The following is a 26,081-nucleotide window of genomic DNA, read 5'->3' as shown; positions in this document are numbered from 1 at the left end:
GATACACCATATTAACAAATTGAAGAATAAAAACCATATGATCATCCCAATAGATGCAGAAAAAGCTCTTGACAAAATTCAACACCCATTTATGATAAAAACTCTCCAGAAAGTGGGCATAGAGGGAACCTACCTCAATATAATAAAGGCCATATATGACAAACCCACAGCAAACATTCGCAATGGTGAAAAACTGAAAGCATTTCCTCTAAGATCAGGAACAAGACAAGGATGTCCACTCTCGCCACTATTATTCAACATAGTCCTAACCATGGCAATCAGAGAATAAAAGGAATCCAAATTGGAAAAGGAGAAGTAAAATTGTCACTGTTTGCAGATGACATGATACTATACATACAGAATCCTAAAGATGCCACCAGAAAACTACTAGAGCTAATCAATAAATTTGGTAAAGCTGCAGGATACAAAATTAATGCACAGAAATCTCTTGCATTCCTATACACTAACAACAAAATATCAGAAAGAGAAATTAAGGAAACAATCTCATTCACCACTGCAACAAAAAGAATAAAATAACTAGGAATAAACCTACCTAAGGAGACAAAAGACCTGTATGCAGAAAACTATAAGACACTGATGAAAGAAATCAAAGATGACACAAACAGATGGAGAGATATACCATGTTCTTGGATTGGAAGAATCAATATTGTGAAAATGACTATACTACCCAAAGCAATCTACAGAGTCAATGCAATCCCTATCAAACTACCAATGGCATTTTTTACAGAACTAGAACAAAAAATCTAACATTTGTATGGAGACACAAAAGACCTCAAATAGCCAAAGCAATCTTGAGGGAAAGAAATGGAGCTGGAGGAATCAGACTCCCTGACTTCAGACTACACTACAAAGCTACAGTAATCAAGACAGTATGGTACTGGCACAAAAACAGAAATATAGATCAATGGAACAGGATAGAAAGCCTAGAGATAAACCCACACACCTATGGTCAACTAATGTATGACAAAAGAGGCAAAGATATACAATGGAGAAAAGACAGTCTCTTCAATAAGTGGTACTGGTTAAACTGGACAGCTACATGTAAAAGAATGAAATTAGAACACTCCCTAACACCATACACAAACATCAACTCAAAATGGATTAAAGACCTAAATTTAAGACACAGCACTATAAAACCCCTACAGGAAAACACAGGAAGAATGTTCTTTGATATAAATCACAGCAAGATCTTCTTTGACCCACCTCCTAGAGTAATGGAAATAAAAACAAAAACAAGCAAATGGGACCTAATGAAACTTGAAAGCTTTTGCACAGCGAAGGAAACTATAAACAAGACGAAAAGACAACCCTCATAATGGGAGAAAATATTTGCTAACAAATCAACAAAGGATTAATCTCCAAAATATATAAACAGCCCATGCAGCTCAATATTAAACAAACAACCCATTCCAAAAATGGGCAGAAGACCTAAACAGACTTTTCTCCAAAGAAGACATACAGATGGCCAAGAGGCACATGAAAAGCTGCTCAACACCACTAATCATTAGAGAAATGCAAATCACAACTACAGTGAGGTATCACCTCACACTGGTCAGAATGGGCATCATCCGAAAATCTATAAACAGCAAATGCTGCTGAGGGTGTAGGAAAAAGGGAACCCTCTTGCACTGTTGGTGGGAATGTAAACTGATACAGCCACTATGGAGAAGAGTATGGAGATTCCTTAAAAAACTAAAAATAGAATCAGCAATCCCACTACTGGGCAGACACCCAGAGAAAACCATAATTCAAAAAGACACATGCACCCCAGTGTTCACTGCAGCACTATTTACAATAGCCAGGTCGTGGAAGCAACCTAAATGCCCACTGACAGACGAATAGTTAAAGAAGATCTGGTACATATATACAGTGGAATATTACTCAGCCATAAAAAGGAATGAAATTGAGTCATTTGTAGAGATGTTGATGGACCTAGAGACTGTCATACAGAGTGAAGTAAGTCAGAAAGAGAAAAACAGATATCATATATTAACACATATATGTGGATTCTCAAAAAATGGTACAGATGAACCAGTTTGCAAGGCATAAATAGAGACACAGATGTAGAGAACAAATGTACGGACACCAAGGGGGGAAAGTGGCAGAGGAGGAATGAATTGGGAGATTGGGATTGACATATATACACTAATATGTATAAAACAGATAATAAGAACCTGCTGTATAAAAAATAAATAAAATAAAATTTAAAACATAAATAAATAGTAATGAAGTCTCATTTCCTTCTCACTTTGAGGAGATTAAAAATAGATGTAAGGAGACACTTTAATATTCTCTTCCCATCATCAAAAGAAATGGCTGGCATACAATCTGCTCTGGAAACCACAGGTTTAGACTACTCACAAGCAACTGCAGAAGTTTAAACCAGGTAGCAAATTTCATTTTAGTGAGGCACAAATCAAAATACCAATTTCAAATGTGATATGCAAGGGTCAGGCACTGAGCTGGTGAGTGAGTCTAGCCCACTGCCTGACATCTGAACCTCAACCTAGCTTTGATCCCTCTTTATACTCTCAAGTTCACATTTTATAGGAGAAACTATATGTCAGCATAAAATTTACAAACTTGGGAAATGCAAGAAGTTCTTCCACCTATTTAAAATAAAGTTTAAAAACATAACACAAAAATTACATGATTAGACTTATATTAAAACATATGTATATTCATGTGTAAAAGGTACAAGGAAAAGAGTAACTTTAAGGGTATAGAATTCTTTAAACTAAATTTAAGCATATATAAATTAGAAGCTTTAAACTGTACACTTCCTGATAAAGCTAAAATTATGGAGAGAGAACTTATTCTTAATAATTCTTACTAATATTTAATGAAAAAATAAATTCCTCCATAGGGGAAAAAGTATTTAATATGAAAAAGGAACAGTAATTCAAAAAAGCTTTTTCACAGCAGATACTTTCATGAGATACTTACTGTCTGAGTAGTTGTCGACCTTGTTTCCACATTAACTGGCTGTTTTGTTGTGGCTGCACCTCTGTTTCATTACCTTCATCTGGAAAACATTAAATCATAAAAAAACTGACGTTTTATACATTAGAGGGTATCTCAATTCATTAAAAATGTCCAAAAAAAATTTATAAGATTAAGAACACTACACTGTAAGGTATGTTTTAGGACAATGGGAATTCTGTTTTTAAGTTTAATTTCCATAACAAAACTCTAATATAAATTCATTATTGCTACTAGATTTCCCTGAGAATTTCAGAACTAAAATAAAGACTTTTCCCCAATTTTTAGGTAAACTGAGAATCTTCCTTTAGGACAAATCAAGAGTCCTGAGTCAAGAGTCAAAAGTATTACGAAGCACCACATCAGAATTAGAACAAAATGCCCAGGAACGATGGTTCAAAAAAAAAAAAAAAAAAGCCGATCTGCTAAAGAGTAGATAGATAAGAAATAATCCTTGCTCTGCACCTGGCAACGCTCACAGCGCACCATAGCCGGCCCAACTTCTTTCAAAATGTCTACCGTTCATGAAATTCTCTACAAGCTCAGCTTGGAGGGTGATCACTCCACACCTCCAAGTGCATACGGGTCAGTCAAAGCGTACACCAACTTTGATGCTGAGCGGGATGCTCTGAACACTGAAATGGCCATCAAGACTAAGGGTGTGGATGAGGTCACCATCATCAACATTTTGACCTACCGCAGCAATGAACAGAGACAGGATATTGCCTTCGCCTACCAGAGAAGGACCAAACGGGAACTTGCAACAGCACTGAAGTCAGCCTTGTCTGGCCACCTGGAAACAGTGATTTTGGGCCTACTGAAAACACTTGCTCAGTATGACGCTTCCAAGCTGAAAGCCTCCATGAAGGGGCAGAGAATGATGAGGACTCCCTCAATGAGTTCCTCTGCTCAAGGACCAACCAGGAGCTGCAGGAAATCAACGGAGTCGACAAGGAAATGTACAAGACCAATCTGGAGAAGGATATCATTTCCGACACATCTGGTGACTTCCGCAAGCTGATGGTTGCCCTATCGAAGGGTCGAAGAGCAGAGGATGGCTCTGTCATTGATTATGAACTGACTGACCAAGATGCCCGGGATCTCTATGATGCTGGCAGAAGAGGAGAGGAACTGATGTTCCCAAGTGGATCAGCATCATGACCGAGCAGAGTGTGTGCCACCTCCAGAAAGTATTTGAAAGGTATAAGAGCTACAGCCCTTATGACATGCTGGAGAGCATCAACAAGGAGGTCAAAGGAGACCTGGAAAATGCCTTCCTGAACCTAGTCCAGTGCATTCAGAACAAGCCCCTGTATTTTGCTGACAGACTGTACGACTCCATGAAGGGCAAGGGCACTCGTGATAAGGTCCTGATTAGAATCATGATCTACCACAGTGAAGTGGACATGTTGAAAATTAGATCTGAATTCAAGAAAAAGTATGGCAAGTCCCTGTACTACTACATTCAGCAAGACATCAAGGGCGACTACCAGAAAGCGCTGCTGTACCTGTGTGGTGGGGATGACTGAAGCCCACAATGGCCCGAGGGTCCAGGACGGCTGCTCCGCACTCCTAGCTAACAGTTCTACACAGTCAGCTTGTGGCTAACAGCCCCCTTGTGCCCATCCCTGGGAGGATGACGTTAGCACTGCCCACCCCACCTGCTCCATCCTTAGTTTAGTTGCCTAAGCATTACGTGGCTTTCCGGTCTAGTCTCTCTTTACAGTCAAAGAAATGAACATTCCAAGGAGCTGGAAGTGAAATCTATGATGTGAAACACTTTGCCTTCTGAGTAATGTGTCATAAACATGAATAAACGGAATTTCTACTTTAGGAACAAGTAAAAAAAAAAAAAAGAAATAATCCCAAGCCAAAGCTATTTCCTTCACTAGTTATTAAATGAAAACCTCAAGCATTCTTTTTTTAAGACGTTCTTTAGATGAAAACTTCCTAGGCCCTGTAAAGCTTCAATTCATCATTTGGTAGAAGCCGAATCTTTCAAAAAGATGATAAGGGACTTCCCTGGTGGCGCAGTGGTTAAGAATCCGCCTGCCAATGCAGGGGACATAGGTTCAAGCCCTGGTCTGGGAAGACCTCACATGCCGCGGAGCAACTAAGCCCGTGTGCCACAACTACTGAGTCTGTGCCCTAGAGCCCGCAAGCCACAGCTACTGAGCCCGCGAGCCACAACTACTGAAGCCTGCGTGCCTAGAACCCGTGCTCCGCAACAAGAGAAGCCACGACAATGAGAAACCCACGCACCGAAACGAGCAGCCCCTGCTTGCCACAACTAGAGAAAGCCTGCGCACAGCAACAAAGACCCAATGCAGCCAAAAATAAAAAATAATAAATAAATAAATAAATAAGCCTAAATCCTTTCTACACCATCCTCAGATATACTCAACTGCCTTTGCCTACTTTGGTAGCTAGTGATGTTACCAAGGAGTGGTACATCCATTCAATGGAATACTACTCAACAAGAACAAAGAATGAACTACTGACACACAGCAACATATAAGAATCTCAAATGCATAATGCTAAACGGGAGACCCTAGATTCAAAAGACTACATTCTGTACGATTCTGGAATTGGTATGATTTTCTCAGAAAGGCAAAACTGTAGGAACAGAAAACATATTAGTGGTTGCCAGGGGATTAGAGTAGGGAAGGAGGGGTTAACTACAAAGGGTATTAGTAACAAGACTGTATGTGTTTATGAAAACACCAAAAAGGTGAATTTCACTGTATGTAAATTATGCCTTAATGAAAAATAAATTAAGCCAAATCAAATAAGAATGCATCCTCACCCTCTTTTAAAAAAGTGTATTCTTATACTGAGATAAAATCCGACTCCCTTGGTGATCATTTTGTAATATATTAAAATATCAAACCACTATGTTGTACACCTGAAACTAATATAATATTGCAAGTCAATTATACTTCAATGAGAGAAAAAGAAAAAGAAAGCAAGCACTCAGTCTTGACTCAGTTAACCCAGCTATATGACAAAAACAGCAAGGCTATGACTGCTGCTTATTATATTATTCCACACTGGATCATGACTAGGCTCCAGATGATTGCAAGGAAGCAAACGAAACCTCATGGAAACATAACCAGTCACAACACTTACTAAGAATGAAGAGATTCAAAGACCTATAGAGCTTGAGGAGTCCTTATCTCCTTGGTAATGGATCTGAGGAAAACTGCTTACCTTAATTCTTTTATTAGATTAGTGTATGAATTAATGATCTAAGATTACATCTGCAATCATAGATTTAACCACACAAACATAAAACAGGCTCTTTACTCAACATTGCCAAAATCTATTTTCCACTGATTTAGAGAAATAATCAGTGGTATAGCCTTCTGTAAGAGCAACAAGTTTCAATGCCTGCAAAGTAATTATAAAGACAGAAATCCTGATTCTGGATAAATTTCTCTGAAGTAAATTTTCCTTTCTCTATTTAAAAAAAAAAAAATCTGACTCTCTGGGTCATATGTGAACTTGTATTTCCCCACACTTCCTTATCCAGGCTAAACACTTAGTTCTCTCAATGGTTAGTAAGTATTCCTCAACTATCAGATTCATTCTTACCTTATCAAGTTCAAAAAGTGACATTATACAAAAGTGAGGATTTTAAAGTGGGTAAGAACTGAATTTCTTGGTAATGTTAAAAGTATCTGACTGACAGTTCCAGTCAGGTTGGAGTAACAGGGACCCAATTTACCCTCCTGCTTGAAGCAACTATACATCAAAATGGTTAAGACATTGGACATCAGGCAACAGAGGGCAGCAATCCCTGAGAAAAGGGAACCAAACAGGTGAGCCTATGATTGTTCCAGCTTACTGCCTTGATAGAGTTTCCCGATCACAGCATAGGGAGGGAGAACAAAAATAATATCTGAAGAAACAGGGGCTGAAAAGTTCCAAATTTCATGAAAACTATAAACCCATAGATCCAAGAAACCCAACAAATCCCAAGCATAAGAAACACTGCGGTGTGGGGGGGAGCGGGGCGGGGTGTGGAACTACACCAAAGCACATCATAATAAGATTGCTTAAAACCAATGAGAGAGAGATACCTTAAAAGCAGCCAGGAAAAAAGGTCACTCATACAGAGGAATAAAGATAAGAATGACAGAAGATACCTCATCAGAAACAATGCAAGCAGCAAAATAAAGACTTTTTCAGACACACAAAAGCTCAAAGAATTCATTATCAGCAACCCGTATTACAAAATATGTTAAAGAAAGACCTTAAGACAGAAGGAAAATGATACCAGAAAATATGGATGCACACAAAGGAATGATGAGCACTGGAAATATAGGCTTTTTATGTTATTTAAATCTCTTTGAGAGAGAACTGTTGAAACAAAATTAATAATGTAGTGTATGGTTTATATATATACAGAGAAGTAAAATATATGAAAACAATTGCACAAAGACAGAAAGGAGAGATGAAAGTACACTGTTAGGAGATACTCATACTACACATGAAGTGGTATATTAGCACTTAAAGACAGAACTCTAATAACTTAAAAACATATACTATAAATCCTAAAGCAACCAATAAAATAAGAGTTGTAGCTAATAAGTCAGCAAAAGAGATAAAAAGAAATCATAAAAAATACTACATTAGGGGCTTCCCTGGTGGCACAGTGGTTAAGAATCCGCCTGCCAATGCAGGGGACACAGGTTTGAGCCCTGGTCCGGGAAGATCCCACAGGCCACAGAGCAACTAAGCCCGTGCACAACAACTACTGAAGCTAGTGCGCCTAGAGTCCGTGCTCTGCAACAAGAGAAGCCACTGCAATGAGAAGCCCACACAATGCAACGAAGAGTAGCCCTGCTCACTGCAACTAGAGAAAGCCCGCACGTAGCAACGAAGACCCAACGCAGCCAAAAATAAATAAATAAAATAAATAAATTTTTGAAAATATATACTAGATTAATCCAAAAGAAATCAAAAAATGAGGAAAAGGGAGCAAAGAACGTATTTAACAAACAGAAACCAAACAGCAAAGGTGACAGCTTTAAAGCTCACTGTATCAATAATCACATTAAATGTGAATGGTCTAAACATCTCAGTTAAAAGGCAGAATTTGTTACTCTGGATATTCTATTTTTAATAAGTATCTGGCTTCTAATATTAAGTAGGAGAAACTGAAATATGAAAGATAAATAGATTTTAACGTAACTTAGGGTAATATTCTCCTGAAGTAGAAATGTAAAGGTTTGGAAGTGGAACAAAACAGAAAAAATGTCAGAGGGGAAACGAATTTTTTTTGAAAAACGTTTCAGAAAACATCTGGATTATCAGTTTCAGGAAAATATAGTAAATGGATAAAAGAATGAAGGAAAAATGCCTGCTTCTTTAATTTGGATACACCACCTTCTACCCTCTCCTAGTCACTGTCCTCGTCACTGTCACCTACAAATCCCTTGATAACGTTCTAAACCAGGCATCCTTCCTCTGTAACCAAACTTTTACATCATCTTGAGTGAAGTTAATATTCATGTGGGTGATCCACTTCAGCTTCTGCACAACCACCACCCTCTCTAACTGTCATGCCTTAGATACTGTCATTATGAAGAACTGTCACTGATGCAAACTCACTCTCACTCAAATTGAGTATTCAGGCTCAATACCCCTAATTCACCAGGCACTTTGATTTCGGTGGGATCTTAGATCAGGGGTGATCAAATTTTGGCCTGCAGGTCAAATCCAGCCTGCCACACTTATTCATTTATGTGTTGTGGCTGCTTTCATGTCATGATGGCAGAGTTGAGTAGTTTCAACAGAGAACACATGGCCTACAAAGCCCAAATATTACTATCTGGCCCTTTACAAAAGAGTTTGCTGACCTACTCTAGACTGTTGCCTATCCCCTTACTTTGATCCATTAGCCTCCCTTTGCCTTCACTTTCTTTCCTCTCTAGTTTTAGTTCAGTGTCTATCAATTCAACCATTCTTTTGACAATGTCTTCATGTCCTCTTGTCTCTCCATGAATTCAACAGTTAACTATTTTCATTCTATTATCTTTTACCTAGGCTGCCAATTGTGCAGACCAGCAGCACTTCTACATAAACTTACGTTTACACACCTCAATCGGACGCTCAGCTTTTCTCAATCTTACTATTTCTTAGTAAATTTGTTCTCTTGTTCATTATTATTTTAAACCTTCTCCACTTTTCTTAAACCTCTGATGTATTCTTAGCAGATAATCCAGACTCATACATAAAGCTATCATATTAAATACCCACCACCAGACCGAAACCCAAATCTACACACCTATCACCTAACTTCCTATATTCTCTCTTGGTAACAGTAAAAGACGTGCTCCTCCTGCCATTCTCCAGCTATGCTCAGAATCCAATCCCCATCACTTCTTCAGATACCTTCATATTGTATCTCTGCTCTCTCCTTTTTATTTGCTCCTCCTCTAAGAAACATGTCACACACACACACATACACAAACACACATTCTCTCTCTCTCCTCCTTGACCCCATGGGTCCTTTCAGCTATTTCCCCCTAATCCCTCACTTTCAACTCCACAATCTAGGCTTCCTTAAAGCTTACTACACTTAGTCTTCACTTTCTACGCACAGTCTTCGTTTCTGCCCTCAACTCTCTCCTAAGACTGCTCACAATAAAGTTCCCAGTGACCTGTGTGTCACTAAATCCTAGAGATACTCTTCAGACCCCTGGGCATTAATCGGTAGCGCTGAAGGATCCTTCCTTCTGGAAACCCTCTCTTCTCTTTATCTCCATGCTCCTGATTTTCCTCCTACCATTAAAATAATACTCATCAGTTTCCTTTTCAGGTTTCTATTCTTCTAACAGTTTTTTAAATGTTGCCATTCCTCAGGGCTCCATTTTAGACCCTCTTCTTACTCTGCATAAGGTCCCTGGCTGAGCTCTTCCACCTCAGTGGCAATGAGTGTCATTAGTACTAGATGCTATATGCTCTCAAATCTACATATTAAACCCATGTCTCTGGCTTGAGCTCCACACTCACATGCTCAGCTGTCTACTAGCCATTTCTGCTTGATGGCCTAACAAGTAAATCCAAAAGTGAACCCACCATCTTCCAAACGTACGTCTGGTCTAATTTTTTAAACTAGAAGTGTGGGAGTCATCCTTGATTCTCCCCTTTTTAAATCCCCTACATCTAAACAAGAACTAATTTCCTGCAGATTTTACTTCCTAAATATTTCCTGAACACACCCACTTCTCTTCAACTACACTGTTAGTACCCCTGTCAAGGTAACCGTCCTCATTTACCCAGGTGGCTGCAAAGTCCTGTAACCCATCTCCCCATCTTCAGTTTTACTCCTCTCTAACCCACCTTCCACACTGCTGTCAGCATGATCTAACAGCAAGCAAATCTGATCACAAGAGCCCTGATTAAGACCCTTCAAAAGCCTTCTCGTAACTCTTAATCTGCCCTCCTGGTTAACTCTCTAGCTGCATCTAGAAACACCCTTTCCCTCTCCCCCTCTACTAATTATTTTGTTTCTCAAATGTGGCAAATTCTTCCCTCAGAAACTTTACCGCTAATGCTCTGCCTTTCTTCTACCTCTCATTCAACAAATATTTAGTCAGTCCTCTTTCCCTGGTTAATTCTTACTTGTCTTTCAAATGTCAACTTCAAATATCACTTCCTGCAAGAAGGCTTCCTTGATCACTTACAACTAGATTTGGTTCTCCTGCTACTGTACTCCATAACACCTATTACTTCTCCATATAATTTTACTGTAATCACTTTTTTCTTTTATCTTCCCTGTAAAAATCCAACAGGGTACTATATTTTTATTCAGAGAATTTGATTCTGGCTCTGACACAAGCATTACATATTTCATATTTAAAAGCTGAACAGCAGTTTGAAAGATGGACAGATGGAATGATACTAGGTATTACATACTAAGAAAATAAACCTAGAAGTTAGGAATTATTTCCAGAATTTTCCCCAGTTTACAGATAAGGAATGGAGCAACCTCAGAGAGACTAAGTAATATCACAGGTATTTAAAGTGTTAGGACAGAGTCAAACTTACGTGTATCCAATTTCAAAGCCCAAACTTTTTCTACTGAGCCACATTCTTTACTTACAAGCATTTTGTATATACTGCAACTAGGCCTTTATACTCCTAAATCGATATCTAAACTTAGGAAACAAACATGCTTATGTAAAAGTAGTGATTAAAATCACTCCTTTGATTCAGACAATGTACTGTTAGGATAGTCTTCAACAAATAGCCTAGATTTAAAAACAAGAAAAAAATTTTTTTAATCTAAGTGCATCTCAAGTTAAAAGAAAAGATGCCAAAGTAAAAGAACAATGAAAAAAAAACAAAGAAAAAAATGTCAGTGATCAATTGGTATTGCTCTAAACATCAAGGATTCAATATTCAGAGGTGGAAACGTGTTAATTACACTACTACACTGAATTGAACTATAAAATTGGCAGCACATTCAGAATAATTTTCTTCTTTCATACACTGTCAAACACAGAAACAGTGTGGAAAAATGGGGAGAATTTGAATTTTGGAGTCAGTGGACCTGGGTTCAGATCCATGTTCCTATTACTTAAGAGTTGTGTGACCTTGGGCAAGTTTCTCCACTTCTCTGAGTTAAAATTTCATGCAGGTAAAATGAAAATAATATTATTTTTATTGAATAACGATATTAAGAATTAAAGTTAACATACATAAAGCCCACAGAAACCAAGGAAGGTATTTCAGTATGTGATAGTTATATCAGACATTTGATCCAGGAATTTAACCTGACATCATGTCAAAAACACACTCTTCTGAAACATGGTGATAACTTTTCAACAATTTTTCTTACTTTTTCCTAACACCTACTAATAAGTCAATTATATTCCTTAATATCTTTACAAGTACTATTTTTGTATTGTTTGATGGGGTGACGAGGAATATAAGAGAAGGAAAAAGAAGAAATAGCACAAAAAGATAACAACTGTTTCAGCAATTAAAAGATGTTCTGGTTACAGAACATCCTGTGGGTTAAGTCCAAACAATTTTGCACCTGAAATTGAGGGATCAGACTTAAAGGATGAGTAATTCTCTTGTACTTAAAGAAGAAATCTCCTACCTCCATAGTTTCTACCCTTTCTCTCAGGATTTCAAGGGCATGATGTACTTTGTATTACACATCTCAAAGTTCTCATTAATACTGGAGGGACCCAGCAACACACAGTTATGTTGGTGCATGTTACCCCATGAATTCTGATCCTTCAAGTAAGTGTAGAACATAAGCAGAAAGTGGGGAGCTAAAAGAATGGGGAAGAGGGAAACAGAAGGAAGGTGGTAGAAAATGATCAAATGACACTTAGTGATTAGTGCCCAAAGATAAGTAGGTCAGAAAAAATAACTAATATGCAAATAATTAGAAATTAACTTGCAGTTATAAATACTGTTGCTACAAAATACTAGATATGAACTTCTTTTTAATCATTTAAACTTCCTTTAAAATTAGCTTACCAGAGTCATAGCTTGGAGGCTTCATATCTCCCTGATTCAATTCTGTTCCATATTTCAACTTGTGGTATTTAGCTCTACCAAAGAAATGAGAAAATACAAACCATCTTAAAACATATTTAAATGAACTTTAAGATATGTAACAGGAGTAGTCATCAGTATGCAGTAGTCCTGACTAACTTTCAACAGTTCAAAGACTTCCACAGTGTCAAAGTCCTAATACAAAAGCACTTGCCATTATTATTTTGTTGCTGTTATACCATCAAGTCCTGTTATAATAAATAAAGGAATAACACTGAGAATCATAAATCTTGTTTCTACAGTTACAAATGAACCAGATAACATTCTAGTTTCTGCAGTATTCAAATTTTCTTGATGACTGCCAGAGTACAATTCTATCAAAAGCAGTAAATAAGTTTGGATTGTGAAATAAACTTGAGAAAGACTAATCATTCTCAAAATTGAGTTTCGTTGTTTTTTTTTGTAGAAAGGTCATTCATAATACTTTGCATTGTCTGGCAACTATGCTTTGCCAAGTATGCATTAGAGTGAACAATCCAAAGGAGGAGGGAGGGGGAACCAGCCTAAATCATCAATGTTGAATAAGACATTCTAGTAGGAATAAATATATTTTTTAGTAGCCAAGGTATCTTTTACCTTTTCAGGAAGAACTGTGAACAGGAATACCTTCTTTTAAAAGCTAACTAGATGTTATTATCTCTGGTTTATCTAATTTAACCATCCCAGATTTAACCATCCAAGACCAAAAAAATAATCTAGGTAAGGTAAAAAATTTAAAGGTTAACTAAAAATAGCCATACTTAATGTATTTGTATATTTTGACTTGTTTGCTTCCCCAAAATATTGAGACTATTACAATAAATATTCAATGTAATAAGACTGGGATAATAACAACAATAATAATTTGAAAAACCAAAGTAATAAAGTAATAAAGAAGGAATAAAAGGGTAACCAAATAGCCAAAATTTGAAAGTTATTTTTTTCTTTATAAAAGACTGAGCACTTACTTTAAAGTTTTTATATTTCAAGAAAAGTATAAAGAAAATGAAAATCATTTGCTTGAATGTGTAAAATACTGGAATTCTTCATATTACTTTGCAATAATTATTTTGCAGTTACAACACACAAAAAATCAACATTTTGTACAGAGGGGAATCCTAAAACCTCTGAAAGTTACAGATAGCTGATGTTCTATTTCTTAAAGTAGGTGGTAGGTACATGAATATTTTTTATATTAGTCTTTATATGTTTTGCATATATATGAAATGTTTTGTAATGGTATGTATCCATTAAAAAGAAAAAAGAATCTTTGTGTGCAAATATGGGATTGATCTTTAAGCTTAAGTAAAAAAACAAGGTACAAGATACTCTGTGTGTGTGTGTGTGTGCGCGCGTGTACACCTCTGTGTGTTTTTTATATGTGTTATGGTTTTTAAGTATAACTGTCAATCTTCAGATTTTTTTATAAACACACTTCATCTACCATAAGACAAACTAACAATACCTCCTATAAGGCAAAATAGCAATTGAAAGTAACTGGCCTGAGGACAGAATAAAAGCAGCGATAGTTTTATGGAGTTAACTTATGTATTTTTGTTTTACATATATATACATACTTATTTATATATATACACACACACACATATATATACACACAGATATATGAGGAAAACATTTTCAAACACAAAATACTGCACTATAGTGCATTCTAGTGGTCTTAGGAAAAACTACAACAGAGCTTACAGAAAAGGGAATAGAAAACATTCTATAGTAATTACACACTATGAACTAACATTTCATAAAAAATTAGATAAAGACAAAATAAGTAAAGAACTGCTGTGTTTGCTACAAGCTGTACTCCCATGAATCAGGGTCTCCCTAGTGAATTGTTAAGTTCACTGAAAAATAATTTACTCACAGAACTCAATTTAGTAACATTCCTTTTGAAGTCAGTATGCTAAAATACCTTCCCACTCATATTGCTTCCCATTGTTTTAACGCTTCATCTCACTGTTAGCAATACCCTTGTTCCCTAAGCTTTTTCTGTCTAAATCTGACTGACTGCAAGTTAAATAGCAGATCTCATGCCTAAGAACTCTACATTTGATACATAGCTAGGCCTCCCAACTGGTCTTTACTGGATAAAACAGCATAAAATTACATAATTATAATTAAAGAAGTCCCATTATAGCTTTGTTTCAAAGTCAATTATTATATATAATATGCCTGGAATATAACACAGCATTCCAATCACACTTTAAACGTTGATACTTAAAAATAATTTGATTAGAAATTGAGTTATTTGTAGTGAGATGGATGGACCTAGAGTCTGTCATACAGAGAAAGAGAAAAACAAATACCATATGCTAACACATATATATGGAATCTAAAAAAAAAAAAAAAAAAAAAAAGGTTACGAAGAACCTAGGGGCAGGACAGGAATAAAGATGCAGATGTAGAGAATGGACTTGAAGACACCGGGAGGGGGAAGGGCAAGCTGGGACAAAGTGAGAGAGTGGCATGGACATATATACACTACCAAATGTAAAATAGATAGCCAGTGGGAAGCAGCCGCATAGCACAGGGAGATCAGCTCGGTGCTTTGTGACCACCTAAAGGTGTGGCATAGGGAGGCTGGGAGGGAGACACAAGAGGGAAGAGATATGGGGATATATGTATAGCTGATTCACTTTGTTATAAAGCAGAAATTAACACACCACTGTAAAGCAATTATACTCCAATAAAGACGTAAAATATAATAATTTGATAAAATCCAACGAACTGTTATTGAATTCTTATGACATGCTAGGCACTGTACTGGCTGGTGGGAATAATGTGCAGCTTGTAGTCAGTTAAGGATAAAGGCAAGGAGATAAAGAAGAGACAGAAATGTAAATATATAACTCTAGCACATGGTGGATAAGAGCTATGAGTTATATCAAATGTTATACGAATTTAGATAAGGGATTATCTAATTCTGTCAAAGGTCCTGACAGTAGTCAAGGATAGCTACCAAAAAGAAGGAAACACATGAGATTTTAGCTAAACCTCAAAACCTATAGTTCCACAATCAGACAAATGGACTGATGAAGAGGGTATTTTGGTCAGAAGGAATATCTTAAAAGTGGAAAAAAATACACAGTGGTGTGTGTGTTTGTATAGGACTGGAAAGGAGCCTGGATGTAGAATCTTTTACTAAGAAGAACTCTGAAATTAGCTAGATATTTTTAAGCAGGGATATAACATCTGTGTTTAGAAAACGAATTCCACGGACGTGGAAAATTAATCAGAATGAGAAAATGTATTAGAGGCAAGGAGGACAGTTGGGTTTTTACAGAGACCCAGTGCAGCCAAAAATATAAAAAAATAAAGAAAATTTTTGAAAAATCAATAGCATAAAAAAAATCCACTGCTAGGTGTGTAATCCTTCTTTAATGTTAAATATTCAGTTTTACTTAACTTTGGATCTTTTTAAGTGGGACGACTTAGAAAATCTGTAATACAGCAATTCAAAACCATGATCCTTACTTAGGTTTTTACAAGTTAAATGACAAGATGTCTGGAATTTGCTCTAAAATAGATTGAGATGAAGCAAGATTGACAAAAATGTTAACTGTTGAGGCTTGGAGGTGTATATAAAAGATATTAGTCTCTGTACACCTATGCTTCAAATTTTCCTCAGTTAAAAAAAATTTTTTTTAATTGGCTTAACGTGTCAGAAAAAATAACTTCAGAATCAAAAGAACTGAAATGTTCCAATTTTTAAAAAATTCATTTGCATTAATTAAAAATAATTTCACAGTGAAAAGGACTCAAATGTTTAAGAGCTCTAATCCACAGAATTTTTTTTTATTCCTTAATTTATCACATTTCAGTGGTGCCATTACATCAGGAATAATCTCAAATCATTCCAGGGACTTCCAAAGATACAAAATCAGGGACACTTTTCCAGGAGAATCCCTTTAAGTTAAAAAGCAAAAAACAATCTTCCCTAGACCCAGCCACTATCTCTCTTTATCTTTTCTGTTCCCCAAAGTCAAACTACTTGAAAAAATAAACAACTCAAAAAAATAAACAACTCTATCTGTCTCCTCTGTATCTACCCTTCTCACCTCTCAGTCCCCTGTGATCTGGTTTATGTTCCTGCTACCTCACTGAAGCTTTCTGGCAAGGATACCAACAAGCGCCTAACTGGCAAATCCAGGACTATTTTCAGTATACAACTTACTTGCGATTTGTTTGGCGTCTGCAATTGTCAAACTTCCACCTGCTTTAGCTTGCTTCCAATATACTGCTCTCTCCTTCCTTCTCTACCATTCTTTTGTTGGCTCTTCTTCCTCTGTCTTTTCCTCAAACATTTCCATTTCCTGTGGCTCCTGCTAGTAATCTCTTCTTGTCCCACAATACCTGTTCTGTTTGTTTCAGAGTTCTTATAATTTTACCCACAATACTGATGATTCCCAACTACACATCTCTAGTCATGAGTCCCCCTGCCATAGTGGCTTTTCAACCCTAATTCTTTATCTTTAATTCACTTGATACGTTTCAAACTTCTCATTCAAGCCAGAAACCTGGGACTCATTCTTGAATTATCTTTCTTCCTCATCCCCTATACCAAATCAACTCCAAATCTTATGCATTTTTTTTTTTCTATTTAAAATGTTTCATAGGGAATTCCCTGGAGGTCCAGTGGTTAGGATTCCAGGCTTTCACTGCCAGGGGCACGATCCCTGGTTGGGGAACTAAGATCCTGCAAGCCACAAGGTGAGGCCAAAAAATAAAAATAAAAACTAAAATGTTTCATAGTGGCTAACTCCTCTATTCTAGCAGCTACTACGTTATCATTTCTCATCCTAAACTATTACAATCTTCCTGCCTCTATTAACAGATCTTTTCAGTCTATCCCCTAAATTGAGGTCAGGGTGATCTTTATAAAATCTATTTTAGACTATTCCATGCTTAAACCTTTCAACTGCAAGACAACTAAATGCAATATGTATTCCTAGATTGGATCCTGGACCAGGAAAAAAAATACTACAAAGATCATTATTAGGACATTTGGTAGAAAAAAATGCTATGAAGATCATCAGCGGAACATATGAATATGGGCTATATTACATAATAGAACTATATTGACATTAAATTTCCTTAATTTGATAATGAGCTGTAATTATTTAAGGGAATGTCCTTGCTTTTAGAAGATGGTCCCTTAAGTACTTAAGGGCAAAGGGGTATAAGTCTGCAAAGAAGTAGCAAATGATTCAGGGAAAAAAAACAATGAGTATATAGAGAGAACATGATACAAGTAAATACAGCAAAACGTTGTCAACTGGTGAATCTGGGTGAAGGGTATATAGCTCCTGCAACTTCTGTTTGTTTGAGATTATTTTAGGAGAAAATGTTTTTTAAAACTTGCAGTGTAAGATAAAAGTTTGAACTCCTTAGTTAGGCTCTCCATGATCTGGTTCTTGCCCATCGCTACCATTATTGCTTATAAATCACAATTAACACCTTACTCTCCATACACAGTAATCACAAATTTCTGAACACACCAAAATGCTTTGTTCCATGTCAAACGTATCTTCTCTACTGCTTGAACCTTGCCCATCTGGCAAACACCTTATTTTTTATGATGCTGTTCAAGTCTCACCCCCGCTAATCACACCCTTCTTTCTGCTTTCACTGCCTCCAGATCCAAACAACCACTCCCTTCTCTGTGACCCCACTGTACCCTGTGCTGACTTCTCCCACAGCACCTAACTTACTGCACTGTACTTCTGTGGTTTCCAAGTCTGTTTCCCACTACTCTAGGCCCTGAAGGGACAAGGTTTGTGACTTGTTTCTTCTCAATTCCAGCACAGTACTTAAGTTGGATGGATAGATTAATGAATATGTTAATGAGAATGCGTGCACACACGCACACACATACACACATACATATACACCGTATCCTTGGTTAGTTTAATATTTTAATTTTTCTGACTTACAAGATAGTATAATGTACCGGTAAAGAGTACAAGCTTCAGAATCAGACAGACTGGAGGGATCTGAATCACAGCTCTACTGTAACTCTGCAACTCTACGTAAATTACTTAGTTTTTAAGCCTCAGGGGCTGGTACATGGTAGTTAATAGTTGCCATTATTAATGTTATTACACTCTCTCTTTGATTATGCCTATCATTTAGATTGTTTAAAATCTCAAATATTCCCAAATTACACACTTAAAAGTTTTTTTTCCCCACCATCTCCCCAATACAGCTTTCAATCAACCTCTCAAGGAATGAAAAGAATCACCAATTTTTCACTAAGAGGTCAAGCTGTTTTCAACCTCTTGTATCATTTAAAGATCCCACGTGAAGGTAAACACAACTTCTAATAAAGTTTTATCTATTTCTTGATACCCATAAGTAGCATCTTCTAAATGGTAGAAGATGCTTCGAAAAACTGAAAAGGGCATGTGATCAAAAACAAAGCAAAATAGAGAATTTCAATATCACCTAACAAGTACTCAATAATCTAAAATAAAGAACTGTCTTATACTGCTGACAAAAAATTCCAAAGACCATCCACTAAAGCAAACAAACTTAATTCATATAAAAACTTCCAAAATTCTCATCCATGACCTATTGTCCTTTACTTGTGAACCAAGTTTAGTTCTTGAATATCTTAGACACTAGCAGAATAGAAAGGTAAGATTCACTTCTGGAGAGATATGAATAGTTGATAGCAAAGGATCAAAATACCAAAAATGTCTATAAAAGGATTCTCAACACAGTCTGCCAGAGTAGGTTTCTTCCACAGAAAATACACCAAACTGAATAATACTAGATGATAAGGAAAAGGGAGTAAGTATTATAGAAATTTCCTTTACAACTCAAAAACTATTTCAATTCTATAAAGAAATAGATATCAACAGTTCAGGAAGTACACACATTCCTTTAGAAAGGACAGCGTGGGGGAAAAATGTTGCTAAAATCTTAAAAATCATATAAATCAGTTTTTTGGTCATTATTACTAAACATTCATTAACAAATTAACATATTACAACCATTTCTAAATGTTTATTACAAATACTACTTCCTGAATTAAAAAGCAGAACACATTACAATGTGGATTTGTTGTAGGAATAACAGAAAAATCACTCCAATATTTAAGAGAACGCTACCTTCCATGTCACTGAATTACCTTTCCTGTTTAAGAGCATACTCCAGCATCTTGATTCTCCTCACAAGATCCTTCTTCAAATTTTCTTGACCTTTCCTTTCCCCCTGAAGGAAGGCAATCTGAGCCTGAGTAAGGAAAAGAAAGACAAAACTCAGTTTAGACGAAATAAACTTTTTCAAACTCAGCTGAAGAAAGAAACTTTGGAAGATAAAACAATTAGATGTAAAAACATTTCTTTTTACAGATCGGTCACAACGTATACAGAAGGGCACTGACTGCAAGCGGGGGAAATGCTTAACTTATTTTTTAAAAAAAAGGACATCTATATAAATGTCACTTCAGACTAGGGATGTTACAACACGTAGTCCATATCCTCTAAGAGTCTATAATTTAAAACAACCAATATAAGTGCAGACATATGCAAAATACAGCACAGTTTGCTCAAGTGTTTGTCTTTTAAGGCACTTAGGGGGATTCTTCTTTATAAAAAGTGAAGATGGAGAACTACCATATGACCCACTATTCCACTTTTAGGCATTTATCTGAAGAACATGAAAACACTAGTTCAAAACACTAACATGCACCCCCATGTTCACTGCAGCATTATTTATAATAGCCAAGATATGGAAACTACCTCAGTGTCCATCGATGGATGAATGGATAATGAAGATGTGGTGTACACACACACACACACACACACACACACACACACACACACACACACACACACACACACCTGGAATACTACTCAGCCATAAAAAACGAAATCCTGTCATTTGCAGGATTTCAACAACATAGATGGACCTCAAGCATATTATGCTAAGCAAAATAAGTCAGACAGAGAAAGACAAATACTGTATGAGTTCACTCATATGTGGAATCTTAAAAAAAATAAGGATGAACAAACAAAACCAAAAAAAATTCATAGATACAAAGAAGAGATTAATGGTTACCAGAGGGGAAAAGGGTTGGGGGGGCAGGCAACATGGGTCTTAGGCGTCAATTGTATGGTGATGGATGGTAACTGGACTTGTGGCAGTGGTCATTTTGTGGTTTATACAGATGTTGAACTATAGTGCTGTACACCTGAAACTTACATAATTTTTTTTTAAAGGGTGAAGATCGGGAAAGGGGGTAAAGTAGAATCATGAGTTCTTATAATAAGCCTTGTAAAGTAAGAGTTCTCTGAGTTTTACCATCTACTTAAATTTTATGATGGACTCCTTGTCTTGAGAGACTTTATCCTGGACCTCCCCTTCAAATAAGAAATAGCTGTCTTTTCTCAATCCCCACCTTTCACCCCATCCCCATTTAGATTTGATATGCAGGGGGAAAGAAAGTGAAAGCTGGGAAAAGGAAAATCAGAGAAAATGGCCCTCCATAGGTTCCTGGCCCCTCCCAAACATGAGAAAAAGAAAAAAAGAAAAAACCTACATTTTAACATGAAACAAACTGTAAAACTCTAGTCTTCAGTTAGACAAAGGGGATAGGAAAGAGCAGCTCTCCATAATAATTAAAAAGACATTTAGAATTGAAATAATACTTTCCACTTAAGGAATTAAAACTATGTTGCAAATACTAACTTGTTAAAGAAACCCAAAACACCACTAGGAGTGTGAGAGGAGATCTACTAAGGGCCCTCAAAAATAGCTATCAGTTTCACTATTCTCACATTCTTTCCCCTCTCATTTCTATTATATTGACTCAGATAACGTTATTTATATTTCCACAGTGCTTTCCATTTAAGTAAGCAAAAATTTACATTTAATGATGATCTTACCACATCCCTAAGGAACTGTGGATTATCCAACGAAGGTTTAGTGAATGAACCATTAAACTTACTTCTATTTGGTTTAAATGACACTCATTTCTTTTTTTTTCAGTACCATAATAAACACAAAATCCAACTCACTGAGCTTCTTATAACTTTCAGAATGTAGGTACTGTCATGTTTTTGTTCTCATTTCAATGAGCTCTTAAAATTTATATTGCAATTATAAGAAGGATTATTTTTATCTTATTGAAATATTTAAAAACAGGCTAAAGATAGTTCAGTTGTATACACAGAGGAAAAGGCATCAAATATCTACAATATCTGTATTTAATGATCATATAACCTTTTAAAATTGTATGTTCTACAATGAGATCATTATTTTATATAAGCAGAATTAATAATACATGCATTAAAAGCTGACAAAAATGAATGTCCTGTCAAAAGGATATAACAGCCCACCTTGTTTGGTCAAACAATGTTTTGGCCTAGAAGACAGGCTTCAAAATGGCTTTAATAAAAACAATAATTTAATCAGTATAATCATATAACCAAAGTAATAATAAAATTATCAATTTCTTCCTTTCTATACCCTTTGACGAGCTTTCTATTTCTGCCACCATCATCGGTCCTGGGTGATTCTGACACTTCAGCATATAATACTCAAAAGTCTTTACTGCAACTCATTCCCCAGCCTACCAACTACTCCTTATACTTCCAGGACACTTGCTTTCCCATCCTCCTATCAATTCACACACTGGACTACTTAACTATTTTTTTTTTTTTTTTTACTTAACTATTTAATAAAAAATAAAAGACCCAGAATTGTTGGAGAGAGAAATTACAAAGAAGATGGAGGTGCCTAGAAAAGACAAACAGAAAGGAATAATAGAAATATCTGTGATATTCCTTGGTGATCAAAGGATATCTCTGTGACATTTCTGCCACAGATGCATAACGTGAAATCAATCATATGGAAACATCAGGCAAACTAAAATTATGGGGCATTTTACATTAACTTTCTTGTCATCTTCAAAAGCAACAGGTCACAAAAGTCAAGGAAAGACTGTTTCAGATTGAAGGAGATTAAAAAGACATGAAAGGGCTTCCCTGGTGGTGCAGTGGTTGAGAGTCCGCCTGCCGATGCAGGGGACGCGGGTTCGTGCCCCGGTCCGGGAAGATCCCACATGCCGCGGAGCGGCTGGGCCCGTGAGCCATGGCCGCTGAGCCTGCGTTCCGCAACGGGAGAGGCTACAACAGTGAGAGGCCCGCGTACCGCAAAAACAAAAAAAAATACAAAAAAAAAAGGACATGAAAACCAAATGTAATGCATGATTCTGGACTAGATTTGGCTATAAAAGGATATTATTGGGACAAATGGCAAAATATGAATGGGTCTGAGGACTAGATGGTAGTAATACATCAGTGCTAATTTCCTGATTTTGAGGACTGCATGTGGTTACATAGGATAGTACTTGTCTATAGGAGACAAACACTAAAGTATTTGGTGGGTGGCAATGGGCCATCAGGTTGTCTGGCACCTTGCCCTCAAATGGTTCAGAAAAAAAAAATTCTTTGTATTGCCCTTGCAACTTATCTGTCAATATAAGATTTTAGTTTTTGAAAAAAATCACTACTCCAGCTTCCTTAATAAGATAAGATACAAACAATTCAATTCAAAGCCAGTATCATGTGTAATAGAGAAACCCGAGTAGTAATGACAATAGGAACAAAACAAGGATGTCCACTTCTTACCACAAATATTTAACGTTGCTCTGGAGGTGGTGGCCAATGTCATTAGTCAAGAAAGAATTAAGTTTGGAAAAAATGAAAACACTAATTCAAAAAGATGCATGCCACCCTAATGTTCATAGCAACACTGTTCACAACAGTCAAGACGTGGAAGGAACCGAACTGCCCATCAACAAATAAATGGATAAAGAAGATGTGGGGTGTATATATATATATATATATATATATATATATAGAGAGAGAGAGAGAGAGAGAGAGAGAGAGAGAGAGAGAGAGAGAGAAGTATTCCATATATACACATACAATGGAATACTACTCAGCCATAAGAAAGAACAACATTCTGCCATTTGCAGCAATATGGATGGACCTGGAAAATATTATGCTTAGGAAAATAAGTCAGAGAAAGACAAATACTGTATGATATCACTTATATGTGAAATCTAAAAATAATACAAATGAATATATATGCAAAACAGAAACAGACTCACAGATGTAGAAAACAAACTTGCGGTTACCAAAGCGGAGAGGGAAGTGGAGAGGGACAGATTAGGGGACTGGGATTAACAGATACAAACTATGTATAAAACAGATAAGCAACAAGAATATATTGTATAGCACAAGGAATTATAGCCATTATCTTGTAATAACTTATATGGAGTATAATCTGTAAAAATACTGGATCACTAGGCTGTGCATCTAAAAATAATATAATACTGTAAATCAACTATACTTCAATTAAGAAAAAAAGAAAGAAGTTTATAAATAGAAAAGAGAAAATAAAATCATATTATTTGCAAATGATAGGACCGGATATTTGGACAATCCAAGAAAATATAGACTATAAACTATTACAAAAATAGAGGAATTTTAGTAAAGTAACTGCATATAAAAATAATAAATCAAAACCCATGGCTTATATAAAAACTAGTTACATGATATAATGAAAGAAAACAATCCCATTTATAATAACAAAAATGATAAGATAATTAGAATAAACCTTACAAGAAAAAAATAAGAGCTATACAAAGAATATTTTAAATGCTACTAAAGAGCACAAAAAATGACTTGAACAAATGAGAAGCAAAACCATGTTCTTAAACAAGAAGATTCTGCATTACAATGATTTTATTTCTCCCTAAATTACTCTTTTAAAATTATGCAAGCCCAATTAAAATACCAATACAATGTTTTTAAAAAACATACATAAAAAAAATCATACATGATGAGTCTAAAGTATATATGGAAAAATAAACAAGAATAAAAAAATTATTTTAAAGCTCTAAAATATTTTAAAACATTATGATTTATAGTCACCTAAAAAGTGGTACTGATGCACAAACAGACCTATCTATAGCACAGACAATCCAAAAACAAACCCAAATACATACAGGAATTTAGTATAAACTAAAGGTGACACTGCACATCATTGGGGAAAATGTAAATTATTCAGTAAATGTTGATGGGTAGCCATCTAGAAATTATTCCTCACATCAAAACAAATGCCAAAAGGATCAAAAAATTTAAAGGAATCCCAAAATACTAGAAAAAAGGTAGAGTTTGATTTTAATAATCTCAGGGTTAGGAATGTCTTTTTGAAAATAAGACAAAACCCAAAGTCATAAAAGACTAATAAATTTCACCTCAAAAAGAAAGTATTTATACATGGTAATTTAAAACTTGCTGAAAACCTATCATGAGAAATAAGACAGCTCTTTTTTGACAAATATCAAAACAAAATCAGAAAAGTAGTCACATCACAAATCACAAGTTTGCTTTTCTTGATGTATAAAAAGCACCTACAAATTAATAAGAAAAAGATTGAGAACTCAACAGAGAAAAACACTAAGAACATGTTGACTGAAAGGAAATAAAAAGGCTCAAACACATTAAAAAGATGTTCAATCTCACAAGAGAAATGCCAACTAAAATTGTAATCACATTTCCCCCTTTCCATCAGATTAATAAAGTTCAGTAATTTGATAATACAATATATTGGGGAAAATGCATTCGTATGTTGGCTGTGTTAATCAGTTTCACCACTACTGTGGACAACTTGGCAATATCTATCAACTTTGTAAATGCATATACTCTTTTTTTTATATTATTTATTTATTTTTGACTGTGTTGGGTCTTCGCTGCTGCACGTGGGCTTTCTCTAGTTGCAGTGAGCAGGGACTACTCTTCGTTGAGGTGTGCAGGCTTCTTACTGCAGTGGCTTCTCTTCTTGCGGAGCACAGGCTGTAGGTGCATGGGCTTCAGTAGTTGTGGCACGTGGGCTCAGCAGTTGTGGCTCGCAGGCTTCAGAGTGCAGGCTCAGTAGTTGTGGTGCACAGGCTTAGTTGCTCCGCAGCATGCGGGATCTTCCCAGACCAGGGCTCAAACCTGTGTCCCCTGAATTGGCAGGTGGATTCTTAACCATTGTGCCACCAGGGAAATCTTGGTAAATGCATATACTCTCTACCCAGCAATTCTAATTCTAGACTGTTATCCTTCAAATATATTTGTACATATGTGAAATGATACACTGAAAAAATACAGACAAGAATATATGTATAATCCAAATGTCCACCTACAGAGAACTAGTTAAATAAATTATAAATACAATTGGAAAAAAATTAGGTCTTTAACTAAGACCTACAAGAACAGAGGAAGAAGAAGTCAATTTCTTACATTTTTCCCCCCAGAAGCTCTACTCAGAAAGTTAGAAACAAACATCTTAAAACACATGTTCTTACAGAAGAAAGCTAATTCTTTCTGTAAAAACAACCTGAAAATACCATATTCTAACGCATATATATGGAATCTAAAAAAAAAAAAACTGGTACTGATCAACCTAGTTGCAGGGCAGGAATAAAGATGTAGACA

The 26,081-nt window shown here is 36.0% G+C and overlaps 1 protein-coding gene and 1 pseudogene across 3 annotated transcripts in view; one reads left to right on the top strand and one right to left on the bottom strand.

Annotated features, from left to right (window-relative positions):
- STRN (striatin) overlaps positions 1-26,081 on the bottom strand; it is a 111,650-nt gene that overhangs the window by 53,286 nt on the left and 32,283 nt on the right. For all 3 annotated transcript variants that reach the window (XM_060168510.1, XM_060168512.1, XM_060168511.1), the window contains exons 2-4: positions 19,715-19,818; positions 12,511-12,584; positions 2,968-3,046 (exon numbers count right to left, since the gene is read on the bottom strand). In XM_060168510.1, the coding sequence (XP_060024493.1) occupies positions 2,968-3,046; positions 12,511-12,584; positions 19,715-19,818 (257 nt within the window). The remainder of the gene's footprint in view (positions 1-2,967; positions 3,047-12,510; positions 12,585-19,714; positions 19,819-26,081) is intronic.
- Positions 3,478-4,806, top strand: LOC132531202 (annexin A2-like; annotated as a pseudogene).

Source organism: Lagenorhynchus albirostris, chromosome 13 (assembly GCF_949774975.1).
Source record: "Lagenorhynchus albirostris chromosome 13, mLagAlb1.1, whole genome shotgun sequence".
In the NCBI taxonomy this organism is placed as follows: Eukaryota; Metazoa; Chordata; class Mammalia; order Artiodactyla; family Delphinidae; genus Lagenorhynchus; species Lagenorhynchus albirostris.
The sequence above is the reverse complement of the archived record's forward strand: the minus strand, read 5'-3'. Positions and strand labels throughout refer to the sequence as shown.